At 35.2% G+C, this 19,199-nt stretch overlaps 1 protein-coding gene and 1 long non-coding RNA gene across 23 annotated transcripts in view; one reads left to right on the top strand and one right to left on the bottom strand.

The window, feature by feature from the left end:
• Positions 1-393: 393 nt before the first annotated feature.
• On the top strand, positions 394-4,384 carry LOC134266320 (uncharacterized). The gene is made up of 3 exons (XR_009991945.1): positions 394-461; positions 745-943; positions 3,818-4,384. It is a non-coding gene; the product is annotated as an uncharacterized LOC134266320 (long non-coding RNA).
• A 3,288-nt stretch (positions 4,385-7,672) lies between these two features.
• The window catches only part of LOC134266323 (sorbin and SH3 domain-containing protein 1-like), a 72,313-nt gene continuing 60,786 nt past the window's right edge, over positions 7,673-19,199 (bottom strand). For 18 of the 22 annotated variants that reach the window (XM_062748542.1, XM_062748557.1, XM_062748560.1 and 15 more), the window contains 10 exons: positions 18,012-18,115; positions 14,839-14,924; positions 14,257-14,292; positions 13,263-13,412; positions 13,023-13,137; positions 12,027-12,137; positions 11,637-11,805; positions 10,785-11,202; positions 10,015-10,184; positions 7,673-9,639 (listed from right to left, as the gene is read on the bottom strand). In XM_062748542.1, coding sequence (XP_062604526.1) covers positions 9,638-9,639; positions 10,015-10,184; positions 10,785-11,202; positions 11,637-11,805; positions 12,027-12,137; positions 13,023-13,137; positions 13,263-13,412; positions 14,257-14,292; positions 14,839-14,924; positions 18,012-18,115 — 1,361 coding nt within the window. In that variant the 3' untranslated portion in view covers positions 7,673-9,637. Of the gene's footprint in view, positions 9,640-10,014; positions 10,185-10,784; positions 11,203-11,636; positions 11,806-12,026; positions 12,138-13,022; positions 13,138-13,262; positions 13,413-14,256; positions 14,293-14,838; positions 14,925-18,011; positions 18,116-18,895; positions 18,917-19,199 lie in introns of all 22 variants that reach the window. The other 4 variants (XM_062748556.1, XM_062748543.1, XM_062748544.1 and 1 more) reach the window with 4 other exon arrangements.

Genomic DNA, 19,199 nt, shown 5'->3' with positions numbered 1-19,199 from the left:
GTACTGGGGTGCGTTCAACAGCGTAGCTGCTAACCTAGCAGCTAAGTAGTAGATATCTATCTCTATTGAAGGGACAGCTAACCTAGCTGCTAAATGTTAGATTTTGAATAAAGATAAATCAGTAAAAACTTTTTACTGGATCAAATAAAGTTTATTTCAGGCGAAAATATATATTTAAATTTACATTTTATTCACTGAAATATAGGAAATAACCCTCCTTTTTGTAAAAATCTTGAATGCTGCAAATTTGTAACCAAGGAAACCATCTTGGATTTGGGACGTAGCATTAAATATTTATGCTAGCTCTCCATACGTAGCAGCTAGGTTAGCTCGCCGTTCAAGAGCGTAGCTTTACGTAGTGGCTATGTAGCAGCTACGCTGTTGAACGCACCCCTGATGCTATGTTTACATGTAGCTTTTGTGACTGTTGTTCTCATCCGGCATCAGGCATTTGAAGTTTGGTAAGTGTCATTTTTTTCTCCCACATTATGTCTTTAATATATGTACAGCAACAATGTTAATTATTTATGTTAATTAAAAAAATATTGTTCATCATATCGAGGAACTCCAATTCACAGCAGATTTGAAATCGTGGTCATACCTTGAAATCAATGAAAATAAACCCATCGCTAAAATATTGAATATTACAATTCATTTGTTTGGTTTTCTTCTTCCTTCACTGCATAGAATAATGCTGACATTCTACTCTACAAATTATCTAAAATATCTTTCATCTCTGACTAGTATTTCGGATTTCACCTCTCGGGGAAACATCGACACGCTCCTGGGTTCTTTGGCTGACGAAATAAGAGTGTGTACGGTCGGTACAGTCCGTCCTATGGACTTGTTTAATGAGAGCGTGTGTCAACAAATCCAGATCCGTGACGTCCACCCATCCTGCCACCTTAACAGAGCACTGGAATCTCCCTACAGGATACTACTGGTATTTATAGCTTAAACCCCTGTCACACCGGGGCTGCAACCTCACGGCGACTGCACGGCGTCCTCAAAAAATGCAAAACGCCGAGGTGATCGCAGTAGAGTCTCCTACAGCGCCGTGACAACGCGGCGAGATCTCCATTGAACGCCGTAGGGTCGCGTCGGGTCTCCTAGAACGCCAGAGGACGGCGATCACTTTGGGCATGCACAAAGTACGCGCCGTGTGATCGCGGTCTGATAAGAACGCAGTAGAAACGTCGTATCATCGCCGTAGCAGCGCGGTGAGATCTCAACAACGTAAAGCTTAATCAACGCCGTGAAGACGCACATGATCGCGGCACGAACGCAGAGATAGTATGCGCTTCCACGGAAACCTCACGGAGATGTCGCGGAGTCCTTGGAGATGTCACCGCGTTTCTATCGCGTTTTTACGGCGCTTTTTTTATCGTCTTGTGATTTTTTCGACTGCGATTACACGGCGACAGCACGGAGTTGTCACTGCGAACATTGCGCTCCCGTGGCGTTTCTACAGCGTCCGTTGGCGATCACAATGCGCTTTCACGGCGTTGTTAGAGAGTTGTCAGCCAACTCACATAACAAAAGCAATGGGATAATAATTCCAACGTATTTGTTGCACTAGGAGAATTTAAGTAAAACATTAAAGAGAAAATTATACCGGAACTTGTTCTGTCGGTTCACTTAAATTTTGTAGAAAACTTTTCTTCAGTGTGTTTATTTTTTTTATACATTCATAATAAAATCAAAGAAAATTTAACAACACATCTGAACCGATAAAATTGAAAAAAAGGAGTTTAATCATAAAACTATTAATAATTTAGTACTAAATTATTTAAACAGAACATTTTAATTATTAAGAATATTTCTTGGCATGATTAGAAGTCTTTTCATCGTATAACTTGAATCTTTAAACAAAAATGTTTTACATTCCTTCTGAATATATATCATTGAGTACAGAACGCATTGTGAACGTATTGTGAACGCAGCCAGCGCAGTGAGAACGCCGTGAACACGAGGTGAAAACTCCTAATGCGCCGTGAAAACTCCGCGGAAGCGCAGTCAATCGCCGAGAGATCTCCGTGGGAACGCAGTAGAACGCCGTGAGATCGCCGTAGAATCGCGTGACCCGTCGCCGTAGGGACGCCGTGACATCTTCACATTGCAAAAATTTTACAGAAATTTGTGCAATTTTCCTGCGATTTCACGGCGATTTTAAAAATTTAACAACGCCGCAATGACTCCGTGTGAACGCAGCTTGGTGTGACAGGGGCCTTACTTTGTTTCATTTGCTAGCCTAATTACAGCAAATTTAGTAAAAACTATATAAAATATGTTTTTGCATCATTGCATGTAAGTTTTACCAAGAAAAACGTAATTTTCAGAATTCATTTTTAAATGCGGCCTAAGCACTCATTACCACCCCAAAATGTTTAAATATTTAATTGTATGGATTATAGATATACATTTTTGTCCCCCGCTTGAAAAGTGGGGGATATTAATTTGGGTTTCACCTCTCCGTCCGTCCGTCTTTCTCTCTGTCTGTAACGCTTTCGTTTCCACACGATATCTCGAGAACCCTTTGAGCTTTTGCAATGAAATTTAGCATAGCAACTCCCTATGGACTAAAGAAGACCCCTATTGATTTTGAGGTCAAAAGGTCAAAGGTCAAGGTCATAAATAAGCAAATTCTGTTTGTTAAAACTCTTTCGTTTCCACACGATATCTCTAGAACCATTTGAGCTATTGCAATGAAATTTTACATAACAACTCCCTGTGGCCTAATGAAGACCCCTATTGATTTTGAGGTCAAAAGGTCAAAGTTCAAGGTCGTAAATTTATACATTCTGTCTGTGTGTAATACTATAATTTCCGGGCGATATTTCAAGAACATTTTGAGCTTATGCAATGTAATTTTATACCAAAACTCCCTAGGACGTCTCTCGCCCCTCTCAAAGTGCCCCGCCCCGTTTGTTTTATTAGTATTTATAGTATTACATGTCGCTATTTTTAGCGCAGGGGCATGAGGAGAGTTATATAAAACAGGTTCTCGGCGGACTTTATGTTCTTATTACATCTATTAGAACTGTTTAATAATGGCTAAATGAATCAAACACCATGGATTGTGTAAAATTTTGAGAATACCGAACATGAATATATACATGTATGTGACTTTAGTTCTGCATATACTTGACGCCGGCTAAAGCGATTCCGTGGTCTAGTGGTTATATCACTCGCTTCACATGCGAGAGGTCCCGGAATCGAATCTCGTAACCTGTCTTTTTTTTTTTTCTTTTTTAAATACTTTTTTTTTTTTAAATGATAGTATTCAGCATGTGAAATGAAAAATTTATGAGGTTATAATATCATCATTACAGTGTGATAAATATTCCATATAAAAAGAATCTTCTATACACATAATAAAGAAGAAGCAATCAAATCTTTATATGCATATTGACAAACATGTATTTTATTTGCTTCAATATAATGTATACATTTAATAATTCTACAAATTCAGTTACTTTTTCCCTATGATTCTCTGAATTAGCTTGTTAAAAAAGTTATTCGAGATTACGCTAGGTCTAAATACTCTAAGATGCATTAAATTCAAAAGTATTTTTCAAATATGTTGTAGATGTAAAATTTTATAATCCAGGTTTTTTTACAATACTCCCAATTTATTAGTTGTTACTTTTAAAAATATAATATAGCATGCCTGGTTTGATGTATTATAGATATCCTTTAAATGTTTATGGTCACTGATTCAAACGCATTCGGTTTCCAATTTTCTCTTTTTTTATTTAAAAAAATGCTAAAATGCAAATGGAACCGTCAAGAAAAATATGAATTTTATTTCAAACAGGGAGGAGTGACAGTTTTGGCCTTCATATCGCTGTGTTGCTACCATCTCATTTCTCACGGATTATTAATTAACGCTCTAACAATTCTGGAACTATAAACTTGTGTAATTAACTAGCAGCAAAACTCAAAGTATATTCCTTTTCTTCAGGACCAGTGAACTGGATAATTTTCAAAAAAGTTTTAATCGCAATTACATTTTTACAAAAAACAGAACAAAGTTCGAGGAAAATAGTTTTCCCCTTATAATTATAAAACTAAGGGACTTCGGAACATGTTGCTGTTTTGATATGATTTCATATACATATGAGGAATAATTGAACTACAATCTCATTTTTGGTGTGAATATCGAAAAGGAAGAGTAACTCAGAGAGGTTAACATCTGGATTTCGTCAAACAATTGAAAATTACAGGAATAATCACATGGATAGATATAAGGCAAAAATAATTTCCTTTTCATTCCGTCGAAAATTCCTCAAGAAGGAAAATATCTTTGGTAGAAGAAAACCTTCATTTCAATATATTTAGAAGAAGAAAAAAAAATTGTACTTTAATATCAATAATTGATTAAATATATATTAAAAAAACGATTTTATATTTCCTTCTTCATGTAGTACCCTTAATAATTCTCCTAATTGAATTTCAATTAGGAGAAACGATTTCTTTTGTTTGGAATTGGAATCAATTCCAAATACATCCGCGGTGTAATTAGAAGTTGCATTCTTCTAATTACCAATGAAATCCCTAAAAGCTCCGTTTGCTAGTATAATTCATTACACATGGAATATCTTCATTTTCCTTGGGCAATGACAAACTTTGCATGCATTATGCCTTCAGCGCTGCTCTTGCACCATGTTTCAAACCCTAACTGGAATATTTCCATCTACGTACTTGATAAAATGTTAGACAGCAATTGTCAAAGACACCCTATCACTACAATCCACATGATCATGCATATGAGTTAATAACAACATTAGTCAAAGGTACCCAACCAATACCTTCGCCAGTAATACTCAAAGATATACAACCACTACCATCCATATGAGTTAATAACAGCAGTGGACTATAATACATCAAGACAAGGACACAATGATCAAAACAATCACCTTGATTTTAATACAGCAATAGTCAAGACTACTGTCAACCACACGAGATAAATGCAGAAAAAGTGCAAAATTATATTTCCATAAACTTCCATTTGAGTTGATTACAGCCATTGCAAAAGACACCGAGACCCCAGCCATCCACACAAGATAATTATAGCAATAGTCAAAGACACCAAGACCCCAACCATCCACACGAGATAATTATAGCAATAGTCAAAGACACCAAGACCCCAACCATCCACACGAGATAATTACAGCAATAGTCAAAGACACCAAAACCCCAACCATCCACAAGAGATAATTACAGCAATAGTCAAAGACACCAAGACCCCAACCATCCACACGAGATAATTAGAGCAATAGTCAAAGACACCAAAACCCCAACCATCCACACGAGATAATTACAGCAATAGTCAAAGACACCAAGACCCCAACCATCCACACGAGATAATTACAACAATAGTCAAAGACACCAAGACCCATACCATCCATATGAGATAATTATAGCAATAGTCAAATACACCCAGACCCCTATCATCCACATATGGTAATTACAACAATCAAATACACCAAGATCCCAACCACTCACACGAGATAATTACAGCAATAGTCAAAGACACTGAGACCCCAACCATCCATATGAGATGGTAACAGCAATTGCCAAATAACCAAGACCCCAACAATCCACACGAGATAATAGCAATAGTCAAATACACCAAGACCCCAACCATCCATATAGGATAATTATAGCAAAAGTCAAAGACACCAAGACCCCAACCATCCAGACGAGAAAATTACAGCAATAGTCAAAGACACCAAGACTCCAACCATCTACATAGGATAATTACAGCAATAGTCAAAGACACCAAGACTCCAACAATCCACACGAGATAATTACAGCAATAGTCAAAGACACCAAGACCCCAACCATCCACACGAGATAATTACAGCAATAGTCAAATACACCAAGACCCCAACAATCCACACGAGATAATTACAGCAATAGTCAAATACACCAAGACCCCAACCATCCACATAGGATAATTACAGCAATAGTCAAAGAAACCCAGGCCCCTATCATCCACAGGAGATAATTACAGTAATATTTAAAGACACCAAGACCTTAACCATCCATATGAGATGGTAACAGCAATAGTCAAATACACCCATACCCCAATCATCTACACGAGATAATTACAGCAATAGTCAAAGACACCAAGACCCCTACCATCCACACAAGATAATTGATAATTACAGCAATAGTCAAAGACACCAAGACCCCTACCATCTACACGAGATAATTACAGCAATAGTCAAAGGCCATCCAGACAAGTTAATTACAGCAATAGTCAAATACACCAAGGCCCCGACCATCCACACGAGATAATTACAACAATAGTCAAAGACACCAAGGCCCCGACCATCTACACGAGATAATTACTGAAATAGTCAAAGACACCAAGACCCAAACCATCCATATGAGATGATAAAAGCAATGGTCAAAGACACCCAGACCAATAACATCATCCACACGAGATAATTACAGCAATAGTCAAAGACACCAAGACCCCTACCATCCACACGAGATAATTACAGCAATAGACAAATAAACCCAGACCCCAACCAGCTACATGAGATAATTACAGCAATAGTCAAATACACCAAGACCCCAACCATCCACATGAGTTAATTACAACAACAGTCAAAGGCCATCCACAGGAGATAATTACAGCAATAGTCAAAGACACCAGTTTCTCTATAACCATTCTACCATTCAAATGAGGTAATTGCAATCAACAGCTATTATCAAAAACACTATGATCCTCATCATTCATTTAAGGAAGGAATAGCTATACATGTAATAAACAACAATAATCAAGGAGACTCTAACCAGTATTGTTACAGGCAGGCAAACAGACTATCAAGAAGACAGAATCAAACTTATATTTTCTAAGCCTTCCCTTTTATGTGGTAAACTGTTCATCTCTATATTCAAGATATGGCCAAAAATCTAAGTGTAAAAGTGCGGGAATTTCCGGAAAAAATAAAGGAATCTGAATTTCCTGGCAATATGCACATCTACACATTGTGTCCTAAACATCTGCAAAGTTTGACGAAATTGTATGCTGCGGTTTATCAGGAGTTGCGCTGACAAACTGTTCATCTCCATATTCAAAATACGGCCAAAAACCTAAGTGTAAAAGTGCGGAAATTCCCGGAAAAAATAAAGGAATCGGAATTCCCTGGCAATATGCACACCTACACATTGTGTCCTAAACATCTGCAAAGTTTGACGAAATTGTATGCTGCGGTTTATGAGGAGTTGTGCTGACAAAAAAAACCAGACTGAAGGACTGACACTCTGACTGACTGACGGACGGGTCAAAAACATTATACCTCACGCAGCTTGTTAATAATAATCATCAGCCTGAATTCTCTCTTTTTTATTTTAAAGTTTGCTTTTTGAAAGAACAGAAAATAATGTGAATTGTGGCAATCATAACTAAACCTTTTGAGATCCCAGTCTGCATTGTGATGTTTTAAATGGCAAAGCTTTCACACACTTTTTAAAGAAAAAACATGCAGAATTTAAATATTTCCGAAACAATTCACCTCCCATGTTCTAAAATCACTCTATAAGACGACTGTGATTGTCCATCAAAGTATACAAGTTAAATTGTGTAATAAAGTTTTTTTTTTTAACTTAAACTTCCTTCCTCAGAACTAGAAAGAAATAAAAATGAAATCAAGTGTTCTAGACATTAGATTTTATTTCATGCACCAAAAAAGGTTCATCTATGGTAGCAACAAAAAGGTGGTGTATAAAACATATATCCATAGCTACTGTAGGCACAGCTACTAAATATTCTGCTTTGTAGACACGTCTCCATGACAACTTGACGACTAATTTTGGAGAAAAAAATGTGCATTTAATGTAAATATCATATTTTACAGTCAGTTAAAGTACTTTTCTTAATCAAAATTACATATGATTTTGTGAAGTTCTTTGAATTTACACCATTAAGTTATATAAGAAATATGTCTATCTCCCCTTGAAACGAAAATGGGAGAAAATAAGAATAAACCTTGTCACAATCTGACTAATAATTGAGCTGTGGCAAGGTAATGACACAAAAACAAGTGGCTTGGTTGTCATGGAGACATGTCAACTCTTTTATAAATAACTTAATGAAATATTAACAAATATGCTACACGAAAAAATGAAGCATGTAACGTAAATATGAAATCTAACATCCAACAAAATACTTATTACTTTCATAACAAAACACAACCAAAATGATGTGAGGTACAAAATAACGGACGAAATGCACGAAAATGAAACTTGTTGGATCAGGGAGGATAACTCTTATAATTTTCTACTTTCATAATCTGACAGTGAAAAATGCAATATATATATTGAAGACAATATTGAATAAGGAGGGGAAAAACAACAGGAAATATAAATAATAATACTTTTTGTGTCTCCATTTCTTTTTTAACAGGTGAAATTGTTTTATTGCACAATTTGGGATTCTACCATCCACCTGACCCAACGAGAGTTGAGTAGTAAAAACATATAATTTATATATAATGTGTGAAAATAAACTATCCCAGGTCTTATGAAAAGCAAATTAATACTACAACAAAGATATTTTGTAGATTTAGCATGAATTTAAAAAAAGCAACATTTATATAAATCAATACAATATTAAATCTTTCTCTAGCATAATACTTCATTAATTTTTTTTCTGAGGGGAAAAAACACAAACCTATAACCAGTCAGAAAAATTAACATGCCATTAAAATCCTTTACAACTAAATTACAAAGTACTCTAAAAAAAGTGAAATCAAACAGTTGTGCCACCAAAAGAAGGTGATACCTTTGTCATTTGTAGAATAACATCAGCATACATAAGTTAAACCTACATTTTTAAATGTATAAAATATTTCATCCATCTGACAGCACTCATCACTCAATATTCAATCACTCCCAAGAAATCACAAAAGCTTGGTATTGTACAAATGCTACAAAAGCAAAGTTATAGGACTTGCCAAGAATATTCATTTGCAGTTTGAAAGAAATGTCACAGAATCTTAAATAAAACCCCATTCTGTTGGATGTTGATGTGATATGACTGAGTATTTGACTTGTACAGGTACACATTTCTGTCAATGGGACTAAATGCCTCTTGAAATAGAATGAGTCTTTATTTCATCTTAACTCTGCAATAAATGCCATCAGTTCACAATAATCCCCTAATAATAATTATTTCATTAACATTTATGATATGGATTGAAGATTGTCACCAAAATTGTGGTAAAAAAATCATGTTTTATTATGTTTTTCATTCTGATATGCTACAAACTCGTTTTCATGCTCCATATACTTATACAGCCTCTTCAAAAATATAAATGCATTCTGTGTTGAACACATCAGTCAGTCAACCTTAATATTATTAGAATTATTGAACAGATAATAATTACTGAAAAATTTAAACAGCAAAGAATCTTTTTCATTGAAATATAAAAATACCACCCTGACTAACTTGATCAACTACATTAGAGAGTGATCTACATGGAACTATGGCAACATTTGGCAACATTAGCCACACGTCTGACTGTTCTGTGGCTAAATCTGTCCTCTGTAATGGATATAAAGTGACTTTGATTGGATGATTCTTGTAAGCAGTTAGTGGCCAACAAAACCTTTACTTGTGTCCTGTAAAACCAAAAAAAATATTCTGATTAGTGTGGCAAAATGCACAAAAAACAAAATTGTAAGGTAAAAATAAATTTGAATCATTTAAAAAATTAATTTGTTCAACTGCCTGATAGCTATTTGTTTGGGAATGTTCATCTTTTACTGACAATTTTTCTTTGTTTTGTGGTTGAGCCTGAGCATGAACTTTGGTGATTAATGAATTGCAATCCAACTTGCTACAGAATTGGACCATAATAACTAATATCCACAAATTTACATATCACATCATCAGTATTTTTTGCCTAAACTACAAAATCTGATTCCCATTGAAGAAAACTTGTAATACAAGTGAACGTTACAATACAATACCTTACGCGAATTATAAAATCTTACATTGAATTCGTTGAACATAATTTCCTGGGAAGGTTCCAAACATTCCTGTCCGACATGAGGTGCCTACATACCATCCATCATCACATTTCTCCATCACATACACATCGTCCTGCTCCCACAGTTCCAACTCATCATCGTTCATAGGTTTATATGCATAAATAGCTCGATATCTGCAATGTACAGGACTATAATCATCAAAAGGGAACATGTGACTATAGATACATTGATTTTTGATAAAAAATACGACGAATCCTAAAAACATTCATTACGTTGTGGAAGGATTAAAAGAAAAACAAGAATTTGGGAGTACTTTTACTTATAAGTATTATTATTACAGTATTATTATTAGTATCTTATTACATAAGATAAAATTCAGAACAAAGAAATCAACACAAGGACCGACTTAAGTTTCTGCTGGATAGACGTGCAAAACTAAAGTGGGGGGTAGAGTGAGTGTCACATTAAAGGAAAGATGTCAATATTCTAATCACGTGTCTACACAACATTCTCTGGTGGTCCACACTTGGTGCTTACCGTTCATACACAATATCCCCCACAACCATCAAATTAAGCATTTCTCTGACAAAGACAAAACATGGAGTCTAACTACGGGGTTCCCAAAAACATTACATGGTGTAAAAAGACATATCATGCAAAATTTTTTTTACATTTCTAAAGTTCATGCATCCTGATAGGGTTTAACTTTTGTTTTGAACATGACGAGTTGATTAATTAGCCTAATTAGTTCTTAAACCTTTTTAGACACTTACCTACTTAAGGCTAAATCCTCATCTACATTCTTATTCCTATAGAAATCATTATTGTTCTCCACATAGTTTTTATTAGCACTGGGAGAATATCCCGTCTGTCTGTCTGTTTGTACTGGGGACAGGGGGCCTCGGCCCATCCCGGGACTCTGCCGTGATCGTTGTTGTGAATACTGGTAAGAATCACCCCCATTGAACTGGGGGGCATGTCCATTGTCCATTCTATCATAGTAACGGGGTGACATAGTCTTTTCTAGCCCTGGGGTGGCGTGATAGCCTTGCACATGATGGGGGGTAATGTCATTCTGTCTGGATCCAGATCTGTAGCCTGCTGGTGATTTGGGGGAAAAGGCCCCTGGGGAGGGCTGTGGGGGAGGGGTGGGGGCCTCCATACTAACAGGGGAGAGCATCTCCGGTGTACCTACAGGTAAAGAACATGGCATTAACATTAAAATTGATTTTGACCACAAATTAAGTTCACAGATATACAAACAAAAAATAAGAGCAAGGAATGAAAAGGTTTGACAGTCACTCAAGTTTTACACCACATGCATAAAAACAAAATAAAATCAGAAGTATAAAAGAAACCCATGTATGAAAACATCAGTTTTATAGTTCAAAATTCATCTAAAAGGATTTTATACAAATAGCTGACATTTCAAGAAGGGATTCAATACACTAATACATAAAAAATAAATCATTATTTAAGCAACTGAATAACACATAAAGTCGGCGGAAAAAACAAAATTGAATTTCAAACTAAGAAGTGACATGTCATAAAAAAAAATAAAGAAAAAGAAGGAACAGGAAGACAGGAAGGAAATGGAGGAAACAAAGACAGTGTCCTGATATTACCTCTACCTGTCATTGGTGTAGTGATAACGGAGGGTGCTGGGGTCACCAGAGGTGTGGAGGGTTCATTTAACACCTCTACATAAGCCACAGGAAAAATTCCCTGGCGGTTTCCAGCTCTCCCCTCAAACCAATTCTCATCGACTCTCCTCAATAAAGTCACTATCTCTCCCTGTAAAATGAAGTATATATATTAGATTAAAATATTTCTTTTCTTCTACAACACTAATGAATACCTGTATTTCTTGTAATACTTCAAGTAAAAGTACTTTTTTCCCAAACATAAAATCATGGTTACATTATCAAAGGCAAATGAATGACTTACACAAAATATTTTCGAACAAAAATTATCCGATTTCATACAACAAATTATTATTTCCTGTAAATTTATACCTTGCGTAAGGACAACTCTACATTAGTTTGTCCGTTGAAGTTAAATCTAGCCCTGGCCTGTCCCTCTGACTGCCTGGCAGCTTCCTGGGCCTGCTCTATTGTTGTGATCACCTACAAATTAAAATTCAGCTAAATTGATATGTCTATCACATCTATCATTTTGAAGCACATCAAAGTTTTTACATTATGACTGAACCATGGTTTCTTGAACGTTCATATCTCAAATACTACGGATCATAAAACTAATTCTGGAAGTTCCAATTATGTATTCTTTCAGTATTTTACACTTCTCTCTTGAATCCTTGGATATAGGAGAGTTTATCTTGTCTGTTTGAGATAATGAGATTTGACTGTACTTTAATTGATTTTAACCAGACCTCACCTCTACATAATTACTGGGGAAAATTCCCTTCCTTCAACCACACATAAAATCATGGTCGCAGTATCAAAGGCAAATGAATGACTTAAACAAAATTTGTTTCGACAAAAATTATCTGATTTTCAGTAAGATGAAATTATTTATTTCCTAAGAGAATTTATACCTTACGTAACAGACATGTTAAGGCCTTTTCCTACATTAGATTTGTCCATTGAAGTTAAAGCCTTGGCCTTGCCCTGGATTTGTCTCCTTCTGTCTGCCTGGCTGCTTTCGCTGTGCCTGCTCTATTGTTGTGATCACCTACAAATTAAAATTCATTGCTAAATTGATGTGTAACTTTACACATCCTATCATTTTGAAGCACATCAAAGTTTTCACATTATCAAAATCAGAATCACAAAAAAGATGTTTTCAACAGAACAAAGAAGTGTTTGGGGAGGTGTTATTATGATGTAAAAAAAATACCCATGATCATAAAACTAATTCTGGAAGTTCCAATTATTATTCTTTCAGTGTTTTACACTTCTCTCTTGAATTCTTGGATATAGGAGAGTTATCTTGTCTGTTTGAGATACTGAGATGTGACTGTACTTTAATTGATTTTAACAAGACCTCACCTCTACATAATTACTGGGGAAAATTCCCTTCCTGCCATAATGCTCTCCTTCGAACCAGTTTCTGTCCACCTGCCGAAGGAGGTACAAGATATCGCCTTTCTTGAATGAAAGTTCCCTAAAAAAAAAGTTGAAGGATTAACTCTCAGATTTTCAGTAAGATGATAATTATTACTGCATGAACTTAATAAGAGAATTGAAAGACTACGTGGACCACAGAGACATGTTAAGGCCTTTTCCTACCTGGGATTTTGAGCATTGAAGGTGTACAGAGCCTTGGCCTTGCCCTGGATTTGGAAGCCTCTCCTTCTGTCAGCTGGGACTCCATACTTCGCTGTGACCGGCATCGGCTCGTCAAACCGGTCAACGGGGATTGGTGACTTCTGGGAGGGACTGCAGAGCAATAAATCACATTAATTAGACAAATAAAACATTGTTAAATGTGATAAAAACTCAAAAAATATGATGTGTAACTTTACCTAAGCATATTTTCCTTTAAGACATAGCATTCAAATGTGTCAACAGAGAACAGGAGAAACAAAGAATTAAGAGGCGTTGAACCAGTGGATCAAAGAAGATTTTTTAAAAAAGATTAATTTTTCTCAGAACAAAGAAGTGTCCCCTTGGAAAAGGGCATGTTATTATGAACAAAAAAAAAAAAAAAAAATACCCATGGTTTTTAGTAGAAGATTAAAATGTTGTTTACAACAACGACAACGACAACAACCGATTACAACGGCTTTGAACAAATGAAGACAGAAGAAACTTTAAAAACAAAAGAGAACGTAAGGAGTTATGAAGAGAAACTTGTGTGACCATGCAGAAATACTTCAAATCTATGTTCTTCTGACTAAGTGATGCTGCAACTGAACCAAGTCTAATTTTAACCATTCCCACTTGCTGTGCATTTGTTACACTGCTTTAAGCCACAATATACATTTTTAACATCTGCTGCTACACTGAATGAATAGTATACCGATACATGTATATCAAAAGCCAAAATAATTGCACTTATAAATACAAATAATCTATTAAAACGGAAGCATTTTTCTGTTAATATCAACCTGTGTACACACTGCGTTTTGGTACCCATGACAAATAAAAAAGCATTAATGTAGTTTGGCAGAATGATGGAGGTGTTACCATGGTGATGGTGATGTTTGTGAGAGATGAGGATGGAGCAAGGAGACCGTCCCGGAGAGATTAGTAAACAATGGTCAATCAGGCGAATACTTACGTCATCATGGGGTCTGGATTTATGTTATTGGGGTAGCTGGAGGGGACAAATTAATTCATCAGAATTAAGAAAACTTAAATATGAACTTAATAATAAACGAAAATCGACTTTTCAATTCTGGATTAACTAGGCTATAAAATTGGAGTCTATGGGTTTAAATGGTTGGATCAAGTGACATGGTATGTTTTTCTACAAATGTGCAAAATTGGGAGTTAAAGGAACTGAATAGCCCTAATCAACAAATGATCAACTTTTGTGTATTTTCTGACCAAAATGATATATTCCAACTGCAAAACCCTTTCCATGTTTTTAAACAGAACACAAGTATTTTTTCATCGATTTTTAAAAAAAATAATTTTCATAGTTCAAATTGAAAAATTTCTTTTATTTCAAAATCTTTATAAAAACTGAATGCATGGGACTTTCAACAGCTTATTTATATGCAATCCAACAGACAACAATTTTTTTTCTTTGTGAATTTTTATTTCTTATATTGTGTATGAATAAAAATATGATAAATCTTGCATTTTTATGATCTATTTTAACACGGTGACTAATGATCACTATATTCCATATACTTACGTGAAGAAGTCGTTATGTCGCCTGGCTTCTATATCAGCCTCCTCCTGTAGTATTTTACGTCTCCGCTCCTCCTGGTATAGCTGTTCCTGAAAGCATAAAATATACCAATATATAGAAGAGATATACTCCAAAAGTTATTGAAACAGTAACCTAACGCTTAAACATAGTTGTGCCTGACATCAATAAAAGGCTTTTTTGTTTTATATAATCATTGAATTGTATATTTTGGATGCTCATCATATAAAACTGATGACCGCATTAAGAAATTTTGCACAGTCATCCAATTTATGACAATATGAATGGTGAAAACTTATATTTCAATACTTTTAATAATTAACACTTATCAGGCTAAACAAAGTGGGAAATAGGTAGGGCTGTGCAATATTACCGGTATATCGGTATATTGCGGTATTGTCCACCACGATAATATATCGCGATATGAAAATCAGATACCGGTATTTCACGATATTTATAAAAATATATAAAAACCTCCTTTATTGTAGAAACTGCTGAAATAATACTTGTAACTTCTCCAGGCCTTTTCAATCTAGTTTAAAACAAGAAACGGGCCTTTTCACCTGAGTATTGTGCAACAACTTTCAAACAATTAAATTTGGTTAGTGTTTTAAAGCAGAGGCCATGAAATTCACAATTCACAATTTTGAAAGAGGCACCATTGCTTATCATAATTAAAGACTTAGCATGCTTACTCTATTTGTAATACGTAATATGCAGAGGAAGATTAGAGTAACATAAGAGAAAATGCACTTCCACTTTATAACCAGTTGTGCACCTCATCCCAAAGGAACCACTAAACCTTATTTCAAAATTGTGCAAATTTTATCATACAATGGTCGATTAATACCAAAGAGCAGATTTCAAAGCATTAATTTATTTTCAGGCTATGTAACCCCCCCCCCCCCGGGGGGGGGGGGGGGGGGGGGGGGGCATAAAAAAAACCGTTTTGCTAGATGCAACTTTCTTCATCATAAATATATATATTTGGATCATTGGCATAAAACCCAGGAGCAAAGGAAAGATTTTCAAAGAATAAAGGAATTTTCACTATATAACCAATAGAGCCCCGCCCTAACACCAGAATCCCTGACCCTGGGGCCATGAAATTCACAATTTTGGAAGAGGCACTTCATCATAACTATGTACTTGGATTGTTTATTTAATACCCAGGAGCAGAGAAGAAGATTTTCAAAGAATTAATGCATTTTCACTATATAATCAATAGGGCCCCGCCCTAACACCAGAACCCCTGACCCTGGGGCCACAAAATTCAAAATTCTGAAAAAGGCACTCTTGATCAACATAACTATGTACTTAGTTAGTTTATTTAATACCCAGAAGTAGAGAAGAAGATTTTCAAAAAATAAATGCATTTTCACTATATAACCAATAGAGCCCCGCCCTAACACCAGAACCCCTGACCCTGGGGTCATAAAATTCACAATTTTGGAAGAGGCACTCTTGCTCATCATAACTATGTGCTTGGATAGTTTATTTAATACCCAGGAGCAGAGAAGAAGATTTTCAAAGAATTAATGCATTTTCACTATATAATCAAGAGGTCCCCACCCTAACACCAGAACCCCTGACCCTGGGGCCACAAAATTCAAAATTCTGAAAAAGGCACTCTTGATCAACATAACTATATACTTAGTTAGTTTATTTAATACCCAGAAGTAGAGAAGAAGATTTTCAAAGAATAAATGCATTTTCATTATATAACCAATAGAGCCCCGCCCTAACACCAGAACCCCTGACCCTGGGGTCATAAAATTCACAATTTTGGAAGAGGCACTCTTGCTTATCATAACTATGTGTTTGGTTAGTTTATTTAATACCCAGGAGCGGAGAAGAAGATTTTCAAAGAATTAATGCATTTTCACTATATAATCTATATAGCCCCGCCCTAGCAAGAGAACCCCTGACCCTGGGGCCATGAATTTCACAATTTTGGTAGAGGACTCAATGCTCATTACATTCATGCCAACAGTTTGCCTGCTTGATGTCCAAGTACACCCCACCCCTGAGGCCCCATTTCACAATTTTTGTTCCCCTTCACCCATAAATGCTGTAACCAAATTTGGTTGAAATTGGTTCATTTCAGAGAAAAGCTGAAAATGTTCAATTGTTAACACACGACGCACGACGCACGACGCACGACACACGACACACGACACACGACGACGGACGAAAACGGATAGCAATAGGTCACCTGAGTTACTTTTTAGCTTTCAGAGGCAGATAGAGAGAAAAGAGAGAGAGAGAGGAAGCTTTTCATTCACCGTCGCAATTTTAAATATCTTACTTTAAAATAAAATTGATTAAAAGACTTTTAAATAAAATTATTAAGAAAGAAAATATATAAAACATTTCTACAGGGTGTATACCATGTGTACTGTGGTTCTCAAAATCTCACGGAATCTACATGATCGACGATGAATGTTAACATGGTTAAGTTCAAGATACATATTACAAATAAATGGCCATCCACACTTGATGAAGTGTTGCTTTTTATTATTTTTTAACAAGTTTCATGCCATTTTAAACACCTTCACGCTATACTAGGAGCATGCATATTAAAACAATAGAAACAGGCCAATGCAGTTCCTGATCCTATGTCATAATGTGAAATTAGAGCACCAAACGCCCGAAGGTCACAATTTCTTTCTGGCTTTAATTTTGTACCAGATAAAATTTCCATATAGTATGTATTGTTTTAATCATCAAGTTACATTTTATGCTATTTCAATCAAACACCCCCCACCCAAAAAAAAAAAAAAAAAAAAAAACGTATAAAGAATATACTATGCATAAACTTTTTTTTCAATTTGAAAATACATCGTATGAGTACATTTTGTTTTAATATTTTACCTGATATAGTTACTATAATTATGTGTGCGATTAATGTCTTATTCCCCGGCAAATAGTCTTTTGAACTTGACAGCATTTTAAACTTTCTGCACAAATTAATTAATGATACTTAATCTACAATATATCGCAATATATTGCAATATTCAACGTAAAATATTGCAATATATCGCAATATGGTTTTCACTCGCAATACCCAACTCTAGAAATAGGCTGTGGCTGTATATATGATTTATTTCTGGCTGCTATGGATATTTTGGTGTTTAAGGAGAGGGGAATGGACATACCAGTCGTTGTCTTCTGTATTCTTCCTCCTCCTCCTTACGACGTACATACTTAGGGTCTGCACTCATGGCAGCCTTCTTCTGCTCCGTTGTTGGATGTTTGAATGCTGTAAGAACATAGAGAAAAGTTACTCCATATCAGTCACATATTAATACGAGGCAAAACACAGAATTTCACAAAACAAAAAATAAAAATCCACATCAACAAAATTTTTTACAAACTTTACAAAGTACAAAGGTGATAAAATTGCGAAAGAATAAATCAAAAGGAAAAGTAAAAAATCACACATTGTAATTCTAGTATTGTACATAGCTACAGGTTATATATACTGTATGAGAGCAAGGTAACTGTGTAAATAAAAATTAGAGCTAATATTCTACCTAAAATATAAATACAGCAAAAGCATTAAAACAGAAGAAGCTGTAGGCAAAATCTAGAGTAAAAGTGCAGAATTATTACCAAGGTAGCCATTATAAAACATAATACTAAATCACAGTGCCAACGCAAGTGTATTATCATTACAAAAAAATCATTACTTCACACAAAAAGACTAGATTTCGGGCCACAGGAATTATGACATTAAAAGTCAGTGCTTTTAGTATCTTTCCCATTCATATTCATTTAAATTAATTTTATCTATTGTTAGTAAAACTTAAAACAATATTATTCAACACAGTGCTCCAAATGATATGACAAACCTTTGGAAACATTGGACATCCACAATATGACTTTTCAAGACCAGTAAATATATATGCAACAACATATTTTTTTTGTCCATGCTGCTTTAAACTTCTTAATGTATACATGTAAAGTTTCATGCTTCACCATCAGTTTTAGAGAAAACAATCAGTCCGACATGGAACACAAGAGACTAAGGGGAACTTACTCTTCTTCCTTTCCGCACATTCTAAACAGGTACAGTATATTCAAGATTTCGGGAACATATTTCATCCCAATTTGCTTAGCACTTTAAAATTGGCTAATTTTCAATGAACTTGTCTAGCATCATTACAGAATATATGTTCCTGATTACAAAAAAATATCTTATATAAACTACGGTAACCTATTGTAATACTGAATCTCTATGTATAAAATTTTCAATCATCCATACATGCTCTTATTAAATGCAGATGTAATTTAGTAAAGTGTAATTGTGACATATACAATGTAATAGTGTGCTGAAACTGAAA

This window comes from Saccostrea cucullata, unplaced genomic scaffold (assembly GCF_032062105.1).
Source record: "Saccostrea cucullata isolate Sc308-1 unplaced genomic scaffold, CSIRO_AGI_Scuc_v1 ctg450, whole genome shotgun sequence".
Classification (NCBI taxonomy): domain Eukaryota; kingdom Metazoa; phylum Mollusca; class Bivalvia; order Ostreida; family Ostreidae; genus Saccostrea; species Saccostrea cuccullata.
Note: the sequence above shows the minus strand (reverse complement) of the source record. Positions and strands in the feature narration are given on the sequence as shown.